The sequence below is a fragment of the Aedes aegypti genome, chromosome 2 (genome assembly GCF_002204515.2).
Source record: "Aedes aegypti strain LVP_AGWG chromosome 2, AaegL5.0 Primary Assembly, whole genome shotgun sequence".
NCBI classification, from domain to species: domain Eukaryota; kingdom Metazoa; phylum Arthropoda; class Insecta; order Diptera; family Culicidae; genus Aedes; species Aedes aegypti.
Window position 1 is genome coordinate 146491492 of NC_035108.1, and position 21734 is coordinate 146513225.

General features: G+C 39.8%; 1 protein-coding gene across 1 annotated transcript in view; it reads right to left on the reverse strand.

Moving 5' to 3' along the window:
- Nucleotides 1-9683: 9683 nt before the first annotated feature.
- LOC110676099 (growth hormone secretagogue receptor type 1-like) overlaps nt 9684-21734 on the reverse strand; it is a 50028-nt gene continuing 37977 nt past the window's right edge. The window contains exons 5-7 of the mRNA XM_021842635.1: nt 15300-15409; nt 15159-15238; nt 9684-10318 (exon numbers count right to left, since the gene is read on the reverse strand). Of these exons, the coding sequence (XP_021698327.1) occupies nt 10197-10318; nt 15159-15238; nt 15300-15409 (312 nt within the window). The 3' untranslated portion in view covers nt 9684-10196. The remainder of the gene's footprint in view (nt 10319-15158; nt 15239-15299; nt 15410-21734) is intronic.

The window sequence follows — 21734 nt, forward strand, 5'->3', positions numbered from 1 at the left end:
ATCTGCTCTGCACCGTAGCTCAGCTACTAGTGCGAGGAATTTAAAGGGATCAGTCTTTATGAACACACTTTCGCTACTGCGGTGGTCGTGCGGCGACCGCACTAAATCTATTTATGCGTCTGTTTGCAAACCAAACGCCGCGAAGAGAAGAAAAAAATGGCGCATGTTGCGAAGCGATTTCATTTCCCCTTCGCTTCGGCACGACCGACATCTGTCGTTTCCGAGCACTTCATCCACACGCGGAGGCATCAACACACGAACGGACGAACGAATAGAGTTATCAGCCGATATTTATTTTGATTTTTTTGCTCTTTGAAGCACAACTTTCAACATGATATTGTGACGAATCTACAAGAGATACACTTTTGCTCTCAAAGACACTTTGGTAGCTAACAAGTTAATGCATATTTTGTAGAAGAATTTTTTTAACATTAATTACGATAATTTTAATAAAATTCATAAAAATACGTCGAAAAATGCTGATTTTTCCGTCACTTTTTGCAAACTTTTCGTAATTTGAGCCTTTGAATCATTTTCTACAAAAATTACGTCCAAGAAACTAAGATAGATTAGATCATAAGCTTTCGATTCATGCGCTGAGATTAAATGTAGGGTAACTCGGTATTATACGCCCCACCCGGGCAATACGCCCCTCCCCAATATTTAACGGACCAGATTCAATATGAAATTGAAAATGACTGGGGATCCTTACAGTTCATGAGACTGTCTCACTATGAAAAGTTGACAGTTATAACTTGCAGCAAAACAGAGATAATGCAAAAAGTATCAAAAGTCGAATTTCGATGTAAATTTTCACGCAGTGGTCTTAAGCATTTTTTTGAGTCAAATAGCACAACATCAAAGCAACCAATTGTAAAACATTGACGCTTTAACTAATGAACGAATATCATTAGTTAGAACGACTAAAAAGAGTGGAAATTCACTGCAATATTCATTTTTCAACAACTTCTCATCTCTGGGCAATATGCCCCATCACGGGCCGGATGATATGCCCCATTCTTGATGCCATCTATTCCCAAGCAAGCTCGTTAGCAGATTTTCAGCGTGCATAAGCAGCTGACAGTTCTGGGGCATATAACCCCTATGTTGTGGGGCATACTGTCCATTTGTCATGGGGCGTACTATCCGTTTATTGTGGGGCATATTATACTGATACTGGGGCATATTGCCCAGGTGCTTTTTGAAGTGCGAGATTCAGATGATTGCAAAAAAGATTTTATTTTCAGTTCATTAAGTAGATGTTGCGGAAAAGCTCACATTTTTTAAACAACTGGTAAGGTATTAGTCCTATTGAAGTGGTTTTTCCATTAGAGATAGTGCTTCTGTCAGAGATATATCCATTTTTGCTTAAGGGGGGGCATATTATACCGAGTTACCCTATGACGCATAGTTAATTAGATATGTGGTTCCAAAGATGAACAAGTTGAAAATCTTAAAATCGTGAATAACTCACTTAGCAGTGATTTGCGACCCTATGTTCCATGGGCACTTTTTCATATCTCATGGAGACCTATCTACCCTTACTTACTTTACTTTTGCTGGCGCTACGTCCTTCAAGACATGACCTGCGCCACAATGTTACGCCATCTAACTCGGTCCATGGCTGCTAACCTCCAATTCCTCGATCGCCCCACACTTCCAAGATCCTGCTCCACTTGGTCAAACCACCTAGCTCGTTGCGCTCCCCTTCGTCTTGTACCGGCCGGATTTGAGTTGAACACCATTTTTGCGGGATTGTTGTCCGGCATTCTCACAACGTGTCCCGCCCATCGTACCCTTCCAGCTTTGGCGACTTTCGTGATACTGGGTTCACCGTAGAGTTGCGCAAGCTCGTGGTTCATTCTTCTCCTCCATACGCCGTTCTCGCATACTCCGCCGAAGATCGTCCTAAGCACACGTCGTTCAAAAACTCCTAGCGCTTGCAGGTCCTCTTCGAGCATTGTCCACGTCTCATGCCCGTAGAGGACTACCGGTCTTATTAGCGTCTTGTACATGGTACACTTAGTACGGAAGTGAAGTTTACCAGACCGCAAGGTCTTGTGGAGTCCATAGTAAGCACGACTTCCGGCGATGATACGTCTTCGAATTTCTCTGCTGCAGTTGTTATCCGACGTTATCAATGATCCGAGGTAGACGAATTCGTCCACCACCTCGAACTCATCCCCGTCGATCGTCACGCGTCTGCCTATGCGAGCTCTATCGCGCTCGGTTCCTCCAGCCAGCAGATATTTCGTCTTCGACGTATTTACCTTCAATCCAACCCGATCTGCTTCACGTTTCAGCCTGGTATACTGTTCAGCAACCACTTGGAACGTTCTACCGACAATGTCCACGTCGTCAGCGAAACAAATGAACTGGCTGGATTTATTGAAGATCGTGCCCCGCATGTTGAAGCCCGCCCGTTTCATAACACCTTCTAGCGCAATATTGAACAGGAGGCAGGAAAGACCATCGCCTTGTCGAAGTCCTTTGCGTGTTTCAAACGGGTCCGATAAAGCACCCGATATCTTCACACAGCACTGTACACTATCCATCGTAGCTTTGATCAGTCTAGTCAGTTTCCCGGGAAAACCGTTCTCGTCCATAATCTTCCATAGCTCTTCGCGGTCGATGGTATCGTAGGCCGCTTTGAAATCGATGAATAGGTGGTGCGTAGGGACTTGATATTCGCGACACTTTTGGAGGATCTGCCGCAACATAAAGATTTGGTCTGTCGTCGATCGACCGTCCACAAATCCGGCTTGATAACTTCCAACAAATCTGCTTGCCAGTGGCGATAGACGGCGGAAGATGATCTGGGAAAGCACTTTATAGGCTGCATTAAGAATGGTGATCGCTCGATAGTTCTCACATTCTAACTTGTCACCCTTTTTGTATATTGGGTATATTATTCCCTCCTTCCACTCCTCCGGTAGCTGTTCTGTATCCCAGATTCTGGCTATCAATCGGTGCAGACAAGTGGCCAACCTGTCCGGGCCCATTTTAATAAGTTCCGCTCCAATACCATCCTTTCCAGCTGCTTTGTTGTTCTTGAGCTGTTTGATAGCATCCTTAACTTCACCTATTGTGGGAGTTGGCACGTCTCCCTCATCCGCCGTACTGATGAAGCCATTCCTCCTGCTGTCTTGATCTTCCTCCTCTGCGCCGTTTAGGTGTTCATCGTAGTGCTGCTTCCACCTTTCAATCACCTCACGTTCGTCCGTCAAGATACCACCATCCTTATCCCGGCACATTTCGGCTCGCGGCACAAAGCCTTTGCGGGATGCATTTAGTTTCTTGTAGAACTTACGTGTTTCTTGAGAACGATACAACTGCTCCATCTCTTCGCACTCCAACTCTTCCAGGCGGCGCTTTTTATTCCGGAATAGATGGGTTTGCTGTCTTCGCTTCTGTTTGTATCGTTCCACGTTTTGACGGGTGCCTTGCTGCAGCATCATCGCCCGCGCTGCATTCTTCTCGTCCAAAACCGTCTGACACTCCTCGTCGAACCAACCGTTCCGTCGATTTGCTTCCACGAACCCAATGGCACCTTCCGCTGCGTTGTTTATGGCTGCTTTGAGACTACTCCAGCAGTCCTCAAGAGGTGCTTCGGTGAGCTCTCCCTCTTCCGGCAACGCTGCCTCAAGGCTTTGCGCGTATTCAGTTACGACTTCGGGTTGCTTGAGTCGCTCCAGATTGTACAGGGGCGGGCGTCGGTACCGAATGTTGTTCACAACGGAGAGTCGTTGGCGCACTTTAACCGTCACAAGGTAGTGGTCCGAATCGATGTTTGCGCCGCGATAGGTTCTGACGTCGATAATGTCCGAGAAGTGCCTTCCATCAATCAAAACGTGGTCGATTTGTGATTCAGTCTGTTGGGGTGATCTCCAGGTGTACCGATACGGGAGGCTGTGCTGGAAGTAGGTACTACGTATGGCCATGTTTTTGGAGGCGGCGAAATCAATCAGTCTAAGGCCGTTTTCGTTCGTAAGCTGGTGAGCGCTGAACTTCCCTATAATCGGTCTAAATTCCTCCTCCTGGCCAACCTGAGCGTTGAGATCTCCGATAACGATTTTGACATCATGGCTTGGGCAGCCGTCGTATTCCCGTTCCAGCTGCGCGTAGAAAGCGTCCTTATCGTCATCGTCACTTGCTAGGTGAGGGCTGTGCACGTTGATTATGCTGATATTGAAGAAACGGCCTTTGATCCTCAACTTGCACATTCTGTTGTCGATTGGCCACCACCCAATCACGCGCCTCTGCATTTCGCCCATCACGATAAAAGCTGTGCCCAGCTCATGTCTATTGCCGCAGCTCTGGTAGATGGTATAACCATCCCTATACGTATGTACCGTCGACCCTTTCCAGCAAACCTCCTGCAGCGCTACGATGTCGAACTTGCGGACCCTCAATAATTCGGAAAGAATGCGGGTACTTCCCAAGAAATTGAGAGACTTACAGTTCCATGATCCGAGTTTCCAATCGTTAGTCCGTTTTCGATGCCTGGGTCTATGCCGATTGTTCCGGTCCGAATTAACATTGTATGCTTCCTGTACTGATGATTTTTACGGCTGGCTTGTAAGGCCTGCACCAACCCCCTGTCTCGCCGGAGGATCATCGTGCACAGCACTGTTTAGAGTCCCACGCTGGCACTAGGACGATGATCAGCCGCTCCTAACATGGAGAACAGACGCTGTTTTGAGCCGCCCCTAACATGGAGAACAGACGCTCTGATAAGCTACACCCTCAGAAGAGAGGAGCCCCCCTTCCCTGTCAGCATACGACCAAGGTTCCACCAGGGTTGGTTACCCGATCTTCCCTACGGTTACTCGTATCCCAGGCGGCACCACGGGGAGGTAGGGATAGGAGTTACTGGACAAGAGGCTAAGGACCACAAATGGGGTCTATTTTATACCTGCAGGTACGCGAAGTACCAATGGTACGCATTGTCCAGTCATTTACCCTCCAATTATTAAAAACATGGAACCAAACACCCTGTATAAGGGATGATTCAAATATTACGTAACGAAGAAATTTGCCAATTTAAACTCCCTCCCTCCCTGAAGTAACAGGTTTTATATGGAAAATTTCAATTTATTGTATGGACCGAAACACTACAAAATATCCCTTACCTCCCCTTGTTGTGTTACGTAATATTTGAACGATCCCTAACAAATTTGTCTTGCTTTGAATTGCCAAGTGGTCAAAAAATAATTTCGTAAACAAAGGAACGGTTACTATAAGCAACTTACAGTATGCGGACCACATCACACCACTATTCGAAACTCGCTCGTGGGCCATACAAAATCTTCCCGATGACCGTACAAATCCTTTTAGAGAATCGCTATTTGGTGATCACTCGTTCATAATGATGATACAAATGCCAAACAAAATATGTAAAACTTTTTTTATGTCCATCAAGCATAATTCTAGTTTACGCCCTATTTTGAGCACACTCCATGATTTCATTGAGTTTGACAGTACCACGGACCAAATTTTGTCGGTACATTGACGTTGTACTGCAGCTGTCATGATGCTCCCGGGTTGATGATCCTGTACGTGCTTTCCAACCGCTTTAGGTTTATGGGCCCAGATAGCCGTAGCGGTAAACGCGCAGCTATTCAGCAAGACCAAGCTGAGGGTCGTGGGTTCAAATCCCACCGGTCGAGGATCTTTTCGGGCTGGAAATTTTCTCGACTTCCCTGGGCATAAAGTATCTTCGTACCTGCCACACGATATACGCATGCAAAAATGGTCATTGGCATAGTAAGCTCTCAGTTAATAACTGTAAGTGCTCATAAGAACAAGCTGAGAAGCAGGCTCTGTCCCAGTGGGGACATAACACCAGAAAGAAGAAGAAGGTTTCCGCTTTTGACCAGATTGGTCCTCCATACCTTAGTATGGATAGCGCCACGCTTGCCAGGAGCTTGCGTTTGCTGGAAATAACAGCACGTCTGTTAAACATCATTCTCAAAAGCACCACTATAGCACCATTATAGATGCCCTTTTACAGGCATATTCAACGTGGCTAGCAAAGCTGAGCTTGTCATCGACCATTACCCCAAGATGCCTAAGGGATCGCTTGGACTCTATGGTGCAATCGCCTACCGAGATAAGCACCCGTTGCACGGATTTGCGGTTTTTGACCACCACCACCTCAGTCTTGTGACAGACCAGTCCTAGTTTATTTATTTATTTATTTCATGTCGTCAATCAGAAGTAGACCATTTTGTTACAATTTTAAACTTAATATTATATAGTTTGAAAACGTTTTTTTCTTAATCTAGTTCGAATTTTGATATGACATAAATTTTTGTTTTAGTTCCGATTTTGTCATAGTAAAGTCAATGGTTTCGCAATGTTTATTGTAAACAGACATTATTTGATTTAAAGGCTCAAATTTGGCATAATTTGTGCGGTGATGGTTTGTATAAAAATACTACGACTTCGCAGTTGTCTTGAAGGAGCATAAAAATTTAATTTTGACAAAAGTGTCATCGAGTCAATACGATGCGAAACTATATCGTTTACGAACGAGACCATTGCAAATTCGCGACGTTTCTTCAATGTTTGAATATTAATGAGCATGCATCGTGCTTCATAAGATGGTAGAGGTAACCTTGTCCAACCTAATTTTCGAAGTGCGAACAACAGAAATTGTTTTTGAACTGATTCTATACGATTTTCATGGGTTGATGAAAATGGTGACCAAACAATGCTAATTGAACGCACATAGGTTAGGTATAATGTTTTTATAGTGTATGGATCGCGAAAATTATTGCTAAATCGTTTTATAAATGCTAACATCTTGTTTGCCTTGTTGATAATTGTATTATAGTGATCTATAAAAGTAACTTTGGAATCTAAAATCACGCCTAAATCTCTTATTCTTACGCATTTTTCTACTAGTTGATTCCCTAGGTAGACTGTTGTGTTAGGTATACTTCGCTTTCTGCTAAGGCAGCGTCCATTTATTACGTAACGCTAAAATTGAAAATTTTCGACCCCCTCCCCCTCGTCCGTAACGCTTTTTGTATGAAAATTTTTAAATTTTTGTATGAGCCGTAACGCTTGAGCCTACTCCCCCCTCCCCCTAGAGCGTTACGTAATTTGTAGATGCCGCCTAAAGGATATAGAATTACTTTTTTTCATGTTCATCTTCTCCAAATTGCTTTTATTGCACCATTTGTAAAACATATCAATTTCATTTTGAAAAGTATGTTTCTTAGACTTCATTCATTCCTCAACTATGGAATTGGAGTGCGCTGCTGTCTACTTCTTCCATCGATTCGCCATAGACCACTAAGGTGACGTCGTCGGGAAGCCAACAATCTTAACACCCATCGGAAGGGGCAACCTCAGTACGTCCTCGTACATCGCATTCCATAACAGCGGGCTCAGAATTGAACCTTGAGGTACTTGTGTGGTAATTTGAGGAGGGACCAGTGTCATACAGTAGAATTCTACCATCAAAATAGCTTTCTATAAGCTTACACAACTGCACCGGTACCTTGAGGCGGTGAAGCGCGTGTGCTATTGCTTCCCATCTTGCGGTTTTGAACGCATTCTTCACATCCAGAGTGACAACCGCGCAGTAACGGATGCCGCTGCTTTTATGCTCGATTGCCACCTCAACTGTCTGAACGACCGACTGGATGGCGTCCAGGGTAGATTTACCTTTTCTGAATCCAAACTGGTTGTTGGACAGGCCGTCCGCACTCTCCGTATACGGCACTAGCCTGTTGAGAATCAACCTTTCGATTAAATCTGTGAATCGATTCGAACATTCAAATACTAATCGATTCAGTAATATCAATGATTGGGTCAAACTTACCCAACGCTAGAGTTTGGATATGGGAAAGGACAAGTTTTGGTGAGCATATACACGGTCATGCGATACTGATAGTGTGGTTACTACGTGAATTGGACATGATCATGATTTCATTGCACGCTCTAACTGACGCACTTCGATTTTTTTTACCCGCGCAACGAAAACTGGACACAATTGATCGCTATTGCATTGCTTTCCTAAGTGATACATTTGACGAATCAAACACTACTCAGCAAGGACTCTGCTTTATATTAAAAACAGGGGGGGTTGTGTACAAGACACGACCGCACGACGTTAACTACGCCAAGTGATTTCCTGCATTTGAATTTTAGTCGATTGTCATAGTTGCAGCCTTCCTTTAGTTCAAACTCTAACATAATATCGTAACGGTCGCAACATTATAGATTTTCAATTGACACCCAGTATATTGCCGTAGGACGTAGTTAACGTCAATATATTGCATTTCAACGGCACAGCAGCAGCGTCCTCGGAAACATCCTCAAATTGCCGTATTGTCAATTATTCGTAATAAATTTATTATTGTATGATGCTATGAGATGAATTAAGAGATAATAGCAAGTATGTAGTAAACACATTAGGGAATATTACACAAATAACTCTATAAAACACATTTGTTGGCTCTGAAAAGGGCCGATTGAATTGTTGAATTTGCATAACACGGACACATTTTGACGGCACACTGGTTGCAATCCTACTCGCCCGATGAGATTTGCGGTGCGGATGACGATGTGCGCTTCAACAAGCGGCTTTGGTCGATTTTCTTCAGCCACCTCGTACAAACCAGAGAATTTGATTATACTAGAGAAACGCGGAGAGGATTTTGACTTTGTTTATAAACAGTATTTGCAATGACTATCAACAATTGAGGTCATTTAAACAAAATTTTAGTGTGCGTGTCATCCTGTCAGTCGCCATAAGAAACCAAGCTTGTTAATGACGTCACTTTTGTATCGCTTTTCACTAACACACATTCATCGTCTCTTTTGCGTAACATCTCTTTGAGTTTCATTGAATTTGCTCGATTGGAACCACTTTTGACGGTTCAATTGGAACCTTTGGTTTCAGAATCCGCGCTTCTCTATATAAACAAATTCTCTGGTACAAACTTACCTTTGCGCCCCGATTCCTGCAGCGCCAATTCTGGAAGCGCGAGTCCATTAAGCAGTCTTGAGCGATTTCACAATCCAGACGCTGGATTTTCCGCCGCTTGATCGCTTTGTGCCTCTGGATGCGAGGAGCTGACGGCGCACTGGTAGAAATCCTCCTTGCCCGATGAGGTTTGCGGTGACGATGACGATGGGCGCTTCAACAAGCGGCTTCAGTCGCGGCGGCGTGTTGTTGTTCCATTCGCATTCCATTGAAAACTGAGCTGAGAATGCGAAAGGCACTCGAGACTTGCTCGCCGACCATGTTCACAGTCTGACGGCAAAAAGAAGAATGAGCGAAGAAGCAGGAATCGGTCTGCTTTTATAGTGCGAAGCGGAACGCAAAAGAAGCGTGGAAAACTGATTGCACGTGATTGGTTGCGTAAGAAAGGGGTCGAAATTTTCCCAATTTTCAATAGTTTATTGTCGATATTCAATAGTTTTCTCCATTCGAGGAAATTGTTGTATACATTTCCGACCGATTGGTGGGAAAATATTGAAAATCTATCGATAAATGATTGAATTATTAGCGTTCAAAATCTTACATAATTTCGTGACGGTCGCAAAATTTTAGATTTTCAATTGACACCTATATTGCCGTAAGACGTAATTAACGTCAGAAGATACACACAAAGGATACTACTTCTTTATAGACCTCTCGGAGAAAAAGGTACGCTATAAAACAATTATATCTCAATTTAATTTTATTAAGTTAAACAAGAACTGCACAACGGTGCTCGTGAACATAACAAGAACAAACGGCGCTCACCATCAAGGGCAATGAGTAAACATAATAATAAGTACACCAAGCCTCTAGCATTGTCCAGTGCCTTAAACTGCAGTTGTCTTTTCATGGGGTTCTTTTTTGTCTTTTGCACCAACCTTTTTTCCCTGGCCCTGAAATCGTTTCAACGCTCTTCACCAACCGGCAAACAAAGTAATCCCTTAGTAAAGAAATCTCATAAAAATGTTTTATTCGGTACGAGGGGATAAGTAGCTGCTTTCTCCGGCTGAAATTGTGAGGCTGCAGTTGCTTTGGTTTCGTTGTATGTGAATTGACATCTGGTGCCTTTTCTTTTTCTTTTTTAAACGGAATCCTGTTCCACTACATGTTCCTCGGAATGGGGCGAATTGTGGCAGTGGCGACGACGTCTCGGCAGAAGCAATTGACTGGCCGGTGGCATTTTCCTTTGCCGTCGTCATGGATGACAGATCGAGGAGGGGTTGTCGGAAAACTCTCGCCAAGACCCAGCCATCGAACGATGGGTGGTGGTGTTGGATCGTTTCAGGGGCAGCAAGGATCCCGAGCTGCGGAGTATCTCTGTGGGAAGAGGAGCAGAAATGGTATCTGTAAGATGAGAGGATAAGTGAAATTGAACTTTGTTGCAAGACTGATAGATGGTACTAGCACGGTAAGTGAATGAAAATAATATACTATCAATTCCATCAGGATGACCTTATGTAGGGGCTCGTGGGGTAATATGCACTGCCGCGGCCAACGCAAATTTTCTCTGAAATATACTAGTTTTGAGTGAAAAACACTATGCAGATTGATGGAACGATGCAAATTGTTGACACCTTGAGAATTTTATACACTTTAAAAAAATACAGGGAGATAGATCAATAAATTCAAAAAGCTTATGTAACTTTCCCAATCATTTCACTTGTTGTTTTGAAAGTGATGAATTGAGAATTTTGACAACCTTTAATCATAACACAGATGATTAGAGATGAGATGATTTGGCGAAATAACACAACGATTTCTATTTTCCATAACATTTTCTGTTAGGCGCCCGGTTGGTGCAGAACGATCCATTCCAAATTAACTAAAATCATAAAAGTTAGGTCATTTGAAGTTTTAACTGAGGTATTTATGCACAATTGTATTATATTGTAGACGAAAATCATCCAAAACTAGTGTTTTAAGATAAATAAAATGGGGGAGGGACGTTTCGCATAAAGACGTTTCGCATAAGGACGTTTCGCATAATTTTATGGGTGGACGTTTCGCATAATGGACGTTTGGCATAGAGAATTATATGCCTTCTTTAAAATGCTACCTGTTCTTATATGAAACTGCTTTATGCGAAACGTCCATTATGCCAAACGTCCGTATGCAAAACGTCTTTATGCGAAACGTCTTTATGCGAAATGGGTCACCCCCAAATAAAATTACGTTTAAAACTCGATGGTGCATCTTGCCTCATTGTTGTGGTGGATCATGCTACTTTGTTTTGGTGCGTCTTGCCTCAATGTTGTGGTACGTTATGCCCCGAAAAGAGGTGCATTGTGCCCCGTATCAATCAAAGTTGAGTTCAGTTTTAAAAAAGTGAAATTTTCCAACAATCTAGTGTAATCAGCCCTGTCGTCCTGCTTAGTTGCGCTTAGTCGACGACTAAGAAGCTTTACTCAGATTTTTTTTTAAGATGTCGGCGATGATATTGATACGATTTTGAAACCATGTATGTAATTCTTTTGGAAGAAAGCGCAGCCCTGGAGGTTGCATAATTGTGAGCATATTTTCATTTTTAAAAATATTGCGGAAAACCAAGAAATAACCATTTGAAATCATACCGAGGCAACGATGGTATACTAATTTAAAGCTCATCAATGCAACTCGTTTGAAAAAAAAAAAAAAATCCCAGCTCTCCTTGTCAACTTTCAGGATATGTCCACTTTCACGGATGTTCCGGATCCACGATATCACAATGTTAGCCAAGGATGAATAATTACCGTTTTCTGTTAAATTATATGGGTTTAAACACCAAATAATATGGTTAACCTGTTCAGATAAGGAAGTTGATCGTTTTTTTACCCGACCTGACCCAGGAGGAGGAAACGTTCTAAAAGTGAGATATCGAGTTGGTTTAGAGCGGAAGGTGTTGAATTTCATCTGCGCAACACGTAGGATCAATAAAATAAGTTTGTTCACTTTTCAGCCTTGAGGCTGTTTGAATATGTTTTCGAGATTTTTTTTCCAGCGACGGTGACGAAAAATCACTGCGATTTCTTTGTTGTGTCGCGGTTAGCACTCTTGTTTGAAACCATCTAGATTGACGCGACGAAAATCGTTGCGAAATCGCGTCACTGTGGTTTAGAGAGGCTCATAAAACTCTACATGCAGCGAAGTAAGTATATCTAAGTATATCGCCTGCAGAAATTTATGGAATTCACGAAGTAATATTTTGAGCAGGCTTGATAATTCTCCTCAACATCATTAGAGTTCGGTGACATACTCTAGAGCAGCGAGCTGCCTTTGCCTCTTTGCGAGGGAGCGAAAAAATGCTAAGCAGAGAGGCAACGAAAAATGAGCGAGGAAAATGCAGCACAAAACACAACAGAGTAAAATTCCATCAAAAAAGGGTGCTCTCACAACTCCCCGAGGACTGTCTGTTTGGGCGGCAGACTCAAGAGTTCGTTTGAAGTGTGAGTGATGGTGAGCATCACAACGAGGGAGAGAGAGTACCTGAAAAAAATCCTCGCATTTTTTTGCACTCTCACTCGAATCGCTTGAAAATCTGTGTTGAAAATTTTGAGTTTACTTTTTTCTCCTCAGAAAAACGGCAAAATAGGGTTTCAATGCTAGTAATGGACCCCTTAGTAGCAGAAATTAATTCTAGACGCTTTTTCGAAATGATATCTCAGACGCATATACGTTTTGTGGAGTCTAACAACAAATTCAATGTCTTTACTTCATAGTACGTCTATGAAACATACAAAATCATTCGATTTTTCCAGCGAAATATGCATTTGAAAAACTGTTGTCCGAATGCCTATTATGGACCCTCCCGGGGTCCATAATAGGATTGTTTACAAATTTGACGTTGCGTATTATGGACCCTCCATTTGATTCCCATGTAATCCGGTTCGCTGCCGACGAGCCTATAATGGACCCACCTGGAAATGCGTATTATGGACCCTTTTGTGTCGTTTCATTTACAAAACTGTTCAAATATCTGTATTTATGCGTCTCAAACCAAATATTTTGCCTGAAACTGTTGACTCACAATGTAATCGAAGTTCCCCCGGTGGATTTTCTTAGGAATAAAGTTGCTTTGAGTGTTAATTTTATGTTTTTCTGTAGTCCATAATACGCAAAGGGTCCATAACCGGCATCGACTCCCTAGCCTCCTCTTTGCATCGCAGAGGAGTTTCTATCAAGCCTGATTTTGAGAAATTCGGTTAGGGTTACGCAGATTATATTCTGGTATTGTTCTTAGAGATAAAATAAATCCCGAAGGGAGCACTAGATGAAGTCCTGGAAAAATCTTTAAACTATTTTCTAACATTTCCTTGAAAGAATTCCTGTTTGAATGGTTGGAGGAATTCTGTGAAAAAATGTTCTAGTGAAATCACAGGATCAATTCTTGGGGAAATTAATGCGAGATGTGTAAGATGATATTTTTTGTAATAACTAGAGGAAATAACATTACATAACACTTCAGGTACTTCTGGTTAAAACCATTAAACTCTTAGAAGTTTTAAGAATTTTCGAGGAACTTTCTATTCTTAGAAAAATCTCTGTTGAAATCCCAAAGAAATGCCTAGATTAATTGTTACAGGAATCGCAATAAGATCTTTTTATGAAATATCTGATGTAATTCCTAGGAAACATGATAATAAATTATTGGATAGTGAGAAAAATCTTAAACTAATTCCGATTATCTCAAGAATTTTGAAAACTTACTCGAAGAAGCCTAATCAGCAGTTCTGGATAAATTGCTAGAATAATATCTTACAAATGCTCAAGGCAAATTACAGAAAAAATCCTGTAAGTAATTTCTTGAGATATCCCTATGTAGGCATTGCTTGGCGACGTTCTCTGTGATATTTTGTTTGGAGTATAGGCTGTAAATGGACTTTTGAAGGACTTAATATAGCCATTGAAAGAAAAGCCACAAAAGAGTTATTAGGTTAATTTCGAAAAGAATATCTTGAGGAGTTATTGACGATATGTTAAGAAACAACTCGACGAATTTGACAAGAAATAAAAAAAAATGAAGTTAATTTTTTAAATATAATTCCTTAAGCATAATATGGATCAAGTTCTAAAAGAAATGCGTGAAGAAATTCTCTCAATTATATGTACAAGAATCCCTGAAGATGGCATCTTAGGCTATACCTGGGGGAAACTCTACAAACTTCTTAATATGTTCTGTGCTAGAATTACTGAAACAATTCATGATGTAATCTCTTGTGTTTAGCAAAAATTTTGTCATGATTCCATAATGAATTCTCAGAGATGTCATGTTGTTTATGAAATTTTTGAAAAGATTCCATAAAAAATCACGAATGTAATCAGGACAAATTTCTGAAAACGTTTAGAGAGACACGAAAATGTCTCGAGATATATCTAAGGACTCGATGAGAGCTAGCCTCAGGAACGATAATTCAAAATATATAGTGCAAAACAAAGAGGTATTCCAAAAGGAAAACATTTGTGTATCCCTTATCGGATTTATTGACGAATTCCTCGAATAATTCCAGGATGAATTAATTTCAAGATAACTTAACAGATACTTTGCAAAAACCATTCCATAACAGATTTTTGCCAGGTACGAACCAGATCCATTGCGGGCTGTTGTTAAAACCGTAGAATGATTTCTGGTGAGATCACTGGCAGAAGTCTGCTTTTATTATGCTCTGCAAGATAAATCCACGTAATGCGATTATCTGAAAATGTCATCAAATGTTTCAGATTTAGCAAATTTTAAACACTTACGTCCTTGAAGAACAAAAAATCCAAGCCTACTTGAATTTTGACGTTGCGTTCGAATCGCGCGCATATTTTCTGCGCGTTACCGCCGCCGCTGGATGTGGATTTAAAATGAGCGCCGCAATAAGTTGGGCTCTAAGAAAATGACGCAATTTTACATTCATGTTTATAAACATGAATGCTGAAACCATCTTTTAAAAATCCAGACACAATGTTACTTCTGAAGCATATCAGTTGATTTTGAATTTTGTTTTTATATCGAACGTGGGAAGGCACCCGTCGGAACCAATCAACCGGAATCCTAGATGAGATTATTGTAGTCCAGATAATAAACGACTACAAGTTCAGGACGGGTTATAATAACCTCAGAGAGTACAAAATGAAATCTAGAGAATCATTCTTTGTTCCTTAGAAAATTCCGCGCTACTTTCAAGACAATACTCACCGGTTTGTGTTCCACCGCTAAAATGATCCTGGTTGGCTTTAGTTCTTCTCTTACGATGAAACATCTCTATCACAGCTTTTCTATGGAAAAATATGAACTTTACATATGAAAACACCCCCCGCGGAATATAACCATACAAACCTAAAATTTTGACCACTTATGCAGTAGAGTATAAAGTTGATCCCAAAATTCGTTATGAAGAACAGGTAACAGTAGTACTGGACGAGTATGGTCAAACTAGAAGGTTCGGTCTGAAATGGAAAAGCGTTGCTTATGAGAAAAAAAGAAATCATTTCACCACCATCATCACATCAATTTACATTTTCCATAGGAAAACTACAAACTGTGGCAATAACAAAAAAAGCGAACAAATTCAAGAAACAAGGTTGCTCTGTGCAGCGAGCGATGTCCATATTACTGTAGGTTACGTTCAGTAGAGCGAAATAAAAATCATACGTATTCATTCATTCCCCCGAGGTATGCTGTAGAAGTTTCTCGCTTATGTTGCACAGTTTACAGTATAGGTTGCAATGCGAGAACATAATTTACGTGCAATGTGCAAAACCTCAAATGATTAACGAGCTCAAGCATCCATCAAGTGCTAGGATATTTATTGCTTGGTTATTCTGCGAAAAAAGTTACGGAAAATCAGTTCAAAGGGAGCCTAACGCAGCTGCAGTTTACATTTTTATGAACGTTACTGGTACAGGGAAAGTGTACCAGTTATGGCCATAGTGGTTCCCTATTTGGCCATACGGGATATTTCGATGACTTTCACATTTTAAATCTTTTTGAATGTTTAAACATCAAGATATATCTTAAATCTTACTACTACAACACACAAAATCTTTCAAAATGTGAAAACATTCAAGTAATCCCGTATGGCGAAATAGGGAACCACTATGGCCTTAACTGGTACACCTACCCTATTATGTTCCTGGAAAATGAGTTACATTTCACTGGCTACGCTCGAGTACAGATATAGAAAAATTTACGCAATCATAAGTTTAATTTACCGCTTTCAGATAGCTGTACTGAACAAACAAAACGATTTCATTATAGAACTGATGGTGGAAATCAAACATATTTGTACAGAAACCAAAAACTTGAGGATTGAGCTGCTCAATTTGATTTTTTATTTCTCATCTGAACAATTGAAACAAATGATAGAAGCAATGTTTAAAGCCACAATTATTACTGAAGTATTCCAAGTTGAGGCAAGTTTATCCAATAACATTGAAGTAATTTTACGGTTCGTTAATGGATCCAAGTTTATGATTGCCGGAATGGAGTATGTGGTGGAGTTTTCGAAACTTTGGGTGTTTATGTCAGTGGCGTAGCTAGCGTTTTAGGGCCCGGTGCGTTGTTCGATTTTGGGGCCATCAAAATTAAGGTGAACTAGAGGTAAAAGGCTACTGTGAAACCGACTGTTGAAATTAGCATTGAACAAATAGATTTTGTAGAATTATGACTAAAGTGGTGGAATTTATGTTGATATGTAGTTCATTGGCAAAAATGTCAATTAATGAGCCTACAGTTTTCCTTTTCTTAATTCTTGTTTAGAAACACATTAGTTTGCTGAAAATTATCAAGAGGACTTCTAGTGAATTGACTTGGAAGTGGAAATATTAACTGGCGAAGTAGCACTGGAAAGTAATGATTCATTACAACTTTAATTGGGTATTCTAAGAAAGTTTGATTTTGAAATTCTTGATGAAAGAAAAGCCTTTGATAAATCGATAAATTTGCCCAAGGTTGGCTTAAAATGAATAACCAAATGAACTCCAATGATTTCTACGGATTTCGTTTTAGATCTTCAAAACCTCAACGTAGATTTTTTCTAAGGGTAACCAAAGAAGTTACTTCAGAGATTCCATCATGAATTCCTTCAGATCCTTTCAGATTTTTTTCAAGAAAATCATAAGTTCTAATGAAATGTATCCATTTGTTATCATCAATTTCTTAAAACTTGCATTAAGATTCTCTTTTACAACATCTTCGAGATTTCAAATATTATCACTGGAGAAGATTCTCTAAAATTTCCTTCAAAATTCAAAAAAGTGGCTTGAAAGACAATTTTGCCTAAAATGAAGACTTTCAAGACCTATCGTAAAAAATAGAGAATTGAATTAAAATAAAGACTAAACTTCTAAAATGAGATCTACTACCAGTCTTGAATGTGTACAAACCATGTCCCGAAGATGGTAACTGATTTGTTTTTTCAACTCTAATTGAGATGATAATCAACTAGTTTAAGAATATGGTCTATAACATGGTCTACAACAATTATGGGCACCGCACATCAAGGTAGATATGTCTGAATTACAAAATTAAACCGAGTTATCGAGAATGAACTTTGAATTTTAGGCTACTCTAATCACTAATAACATTGATCATGGGGCTCCTATACATTGCCGATCAAGGTCACCTTCAAACTGACTTTTTATCTTCTTGTTCACGTGTTAGTTTCCTAGAAATCAAAATTATAATATTAAATGAAATTCTTACCACAATTTGGGGGCCCCTATGACTTGGAGCCCGGTGTATAGCGCACGAACCTAACGGCTCTACCACATTTGGCATAAACCATTTGGCATAATGCCATTTGGCATAATGGTCATTTGGTATAATTTGAAGAACACATTTCCAAATATTATTTGTCTCAACGGTGGACCTGATAATGATCTGTCTGTGTGTCATCTTCGACTCTATCACCTTATGAAGGAGTAATATGAAAGTAGGGCAAAAGTTCGAGTGGGGTAAGAGTTTCTTTTTAAAATTTCTAGCTCAATTCAAAACAAATCTTATAAATGTCAAGTAGGGCAAAAGTTCGAGTGGGGTAAGAGTTTCTTTTTAAAATTTCTAGCTCAATTCAAAACAAATCTTATAAATGTCATTGTGGTTCGAATGCTATTCAAGTAAGAGACTTTTACTCCAAATATCATAAAAATCGATTGAGATTTGGAAAAGTTATGGCTATTTGTTGTTTTTCGATGTGAATATTGTAATTTTTTGGTCAAACTTTCGTTGCATGGAACCAATTGAAGATAAAATCTTTTTCAAAATTTTATGTAAGAGCGTTTCTAGGCCTACCATAAGGTTGCTTTGACGTGTATTAGATTTTGCATAAATGCTTGAAAACAATTTTTGGCCCATATCGGGGCAAAAGTTCGAATCAGCGGGGCAAAAGTTCGATCCAAGTATAAAATTACGGACAAATTTTCAAATTGCCTAAAATCCACATATTATCTTCAAATTTAGTTAAATTTGTCTGATCGTGTGAAAACTGTCACCAAAATTTTACATTTCCACTTAGTTTTGCGAAAAACTGCTATTTTTGAGTATATTACAATTAACCCGGTTTTGGGCATTTTTTTTTATGAAAATTTAGTGTGTATTTTTCGGCAAACTTAGGTTTACGGCTGGTGTAAAGTATGCCTGTCATAAAAGGATCGATATTTATTGTTTTAGCCAGCGAACTTTTGCCCCACACTAGATTCGAACTCTTGCCCCACCGGTGGGGCAAAAGTTTGAATAAGACAATCAATTTTGAAACTAAAAATGGGTAAATATTTTGACACAAGTTTGTTCGGCAAAATTATAGCCAATATATTGAAGGTTCACTGTATGGTACTTGTTTTGTTTCAACTGCTATTGTTTTCCTGGAAACTTTGATTATACCCAGGCTTGGGAACTGTGACCACTATTTACCACAGTTCATCGATTCTGCCAGTCAACCAAAACACAAAGCAGCAGCAGCATCAATACCATCACTGCCCATAACTGCATATTTGTAACATTCGACAAAAGTAGGCATTGAGTAAATGGGATACCAAGTTTGCATTTTATCGCAGTATAGGAGGAAACTAATATTTCAAAAAATCACTAAGACTTCAAAAGTGCTTATTTGAGGCTGAAATTTTGTACAACTCATATCGCATATAAGGTGCATAGTCAGAAAAAAATTCTGATATAAATTTCGTTGCTACTGCATTATGAGGCTCATGTACAATCTCAATGTGACTGTTATGCGGTTACAATTGCCAATGTGACAAAACAACTTGGTATTTTTTTCGAATTTTCTAGAACAATCTCACAGATTTCAGTAAGTTGATCGAAAGTATTTGCCATTTGATGACTCTCCCCGGTATTAACTCCATTTTGTCAAAAATGTCGAATGTGACTGTTTTGCAGTTATGGGCAGATCAGGTGTTTCGCTGCCAACGGTTCACACACTGCTTGACTGTTTTTGTCTCTCCTCTATGACCGTTTTCGGGCAGCCATCTCGAGGTGAATGATTGGAAAAAATGTTAAATAATTCAATCGCTAATATTTCGCTTGTGTTTTGAACTAATTGAAATCTATTAGCGCTAATAGCAAGAGCACAATCATTCCGTTGCGATACATATAAACAAATTCAATTTAATGCTGCCTTTATCGAGCAAAAATGCAAAACCCCGAAAACCGTAAAAATCGCGTCACCACCGTGCTTGAGTCATTTCGCATTCGGGTTTGAAAAACGTTGGGAAGAAGAAGATTAAAGTTTTGAAGAGCCGTGACATTTTTTTGTTTTGAACTGTCATGGTTTGCTTTGGATTTTGATGGTCGTGTAGAAAAATGTGAATGTCGAGGTAGTAAATATTTGCTACAGTACATTTCCCATCCCTGGATTATACCATTAAGGTTGAACTTTTGCCCCACCTTACTCTATAGAAGTTGGTGCCATGGAGTGAGCTCGCTTGAATCAATGTTATAATGCTCACTGAACACCTGTCTTCACTTATTTATGATGAAGCATTGAGCAGCTTGATTTTTGACCGATTGATTAGATCGTAGTTTCAAACGCAGTTGTATGAAACCGTCTAGCTATAAAAGCCCGAAATTTAGTATGAAGAACAGCCAATGCTGTAATGAAGGTAAATCTCAATAGAGATGCTTTGCCAAATCAAATGCTCCAAAAATCAGTGGATACACGGTGGGTAATTCAGTAGGGTAATTCGCCTATTGTTGAACGGCTTAAAATCCTCCCTATTGTTGGACAGTCCTTAGATATCTTGTGACGAGTTGTACAATTAGCCAGCATTTATGCCGTTCAACAACTGGCGAATTACCCCAACAGAAATTTTGCCTTCTCTAAAACATAAGCTGTTCTTTTGAGTATGCAGCGTAGCGAATACTAATTCCTAGGCACGCCTAGTTAGGTAATCATTTACATCGTATTGCCTTCGTATAAAAGTATTCGCTAAATTGCAAACACAAAAGAACAGCTCATGTTAGGAAGAAGATGAAATTTACAAATCTTAATTCATTACCGTGCGTAATTTTAATTTTTGGTAAATTGTTACAATTCGGCTGCACGATTTTACAGGTTTATTCAAAGACAGAACGCATATGAAAATTGTCCAGGCAGGCAATCGTACTTCGAAATGAACAAATGTTGATCTCATATCTCAATCTGATATTGAACATTTTTCGTTTGAGGAAAAGTTTCCACCAACTGGAGTGGGATTCGAGCCCATACCCCGTGGCTCATTACGCCTAAAAGAGTGACGCCGTTAATCATACGGCCACGAGGCCCAATAAGCTTTCTTATGATATTGTATTGAAATCAGCTATCCCATATGCTATGGATTTCCATCTACGCAATACCGCTCCAGCGCTATGATTAACCTAAAATGTGACCAACAGTAACTACTACCGTCGCACAGTGGCCGCATCCCATACAAATGCTGGCCAAAAGTACAATTATCACTCAAAACGTTCAAAATTGCTAATTATTTGACAAAACATGATTTTTAGAGGTAATTTGATAGAAATAGTCGCTGAAACAGAAAATCGATATTTCCGGTACATTTGACAGAATTTGTTTAAAATAGCACATTTTTGTAATTCAATCAATGAAATCCGTATCCAGATCAAAATCAAATGAAACGTCATTCTTTGGATGCCAATTTGAAGTTAAATATCGTGGGCAAGCTCGAGGTGGTTTTTTAATCTATTCGGGAGCTTATAAAGGTAAAAATTGCGATATTTATATCAAGTATGATGATCTAATGGGCTGATTCGTAGTGTAACTAAAAAATAATTTTTCATATCTTGGCGCAAAAAAGCGCAAGTGAAGCCATAGTACATCGAATATTATGGAATATTTGCCACACATTGAGGGGTAAATGATCATTTTAGAGCGTTTCTTGCACTGCCTTTGAAAAAATGCCTTATTTTTGAAGGAGCTCTATGTTATACACTTCTTGACATTTTCAAATGGTAAACATGTCAAATATGGTTTAAAATATCTTCAAAACAAAGTTTAAGGTATATTCTTTCAAATGAGACCGGTTGAGAAAGGTTTGGTCATGATCTAGTACAGAAACTGCAATTTCTGTAGAACAACCTTCACGACATTTGAAGAATTTCAAAGGGTCAATTTCAGCTGACATCTCTCCAGGTCACATGCTGTGAAAAATCGAAATATACACCGATCGATCTGAAACTTTGGGGAATTGTTATTCAATACTGAAGAAATCAAGAAAAAATATTCGAGAAGGAATTTGCAAACTTCATTTTTTTGACTTTTGG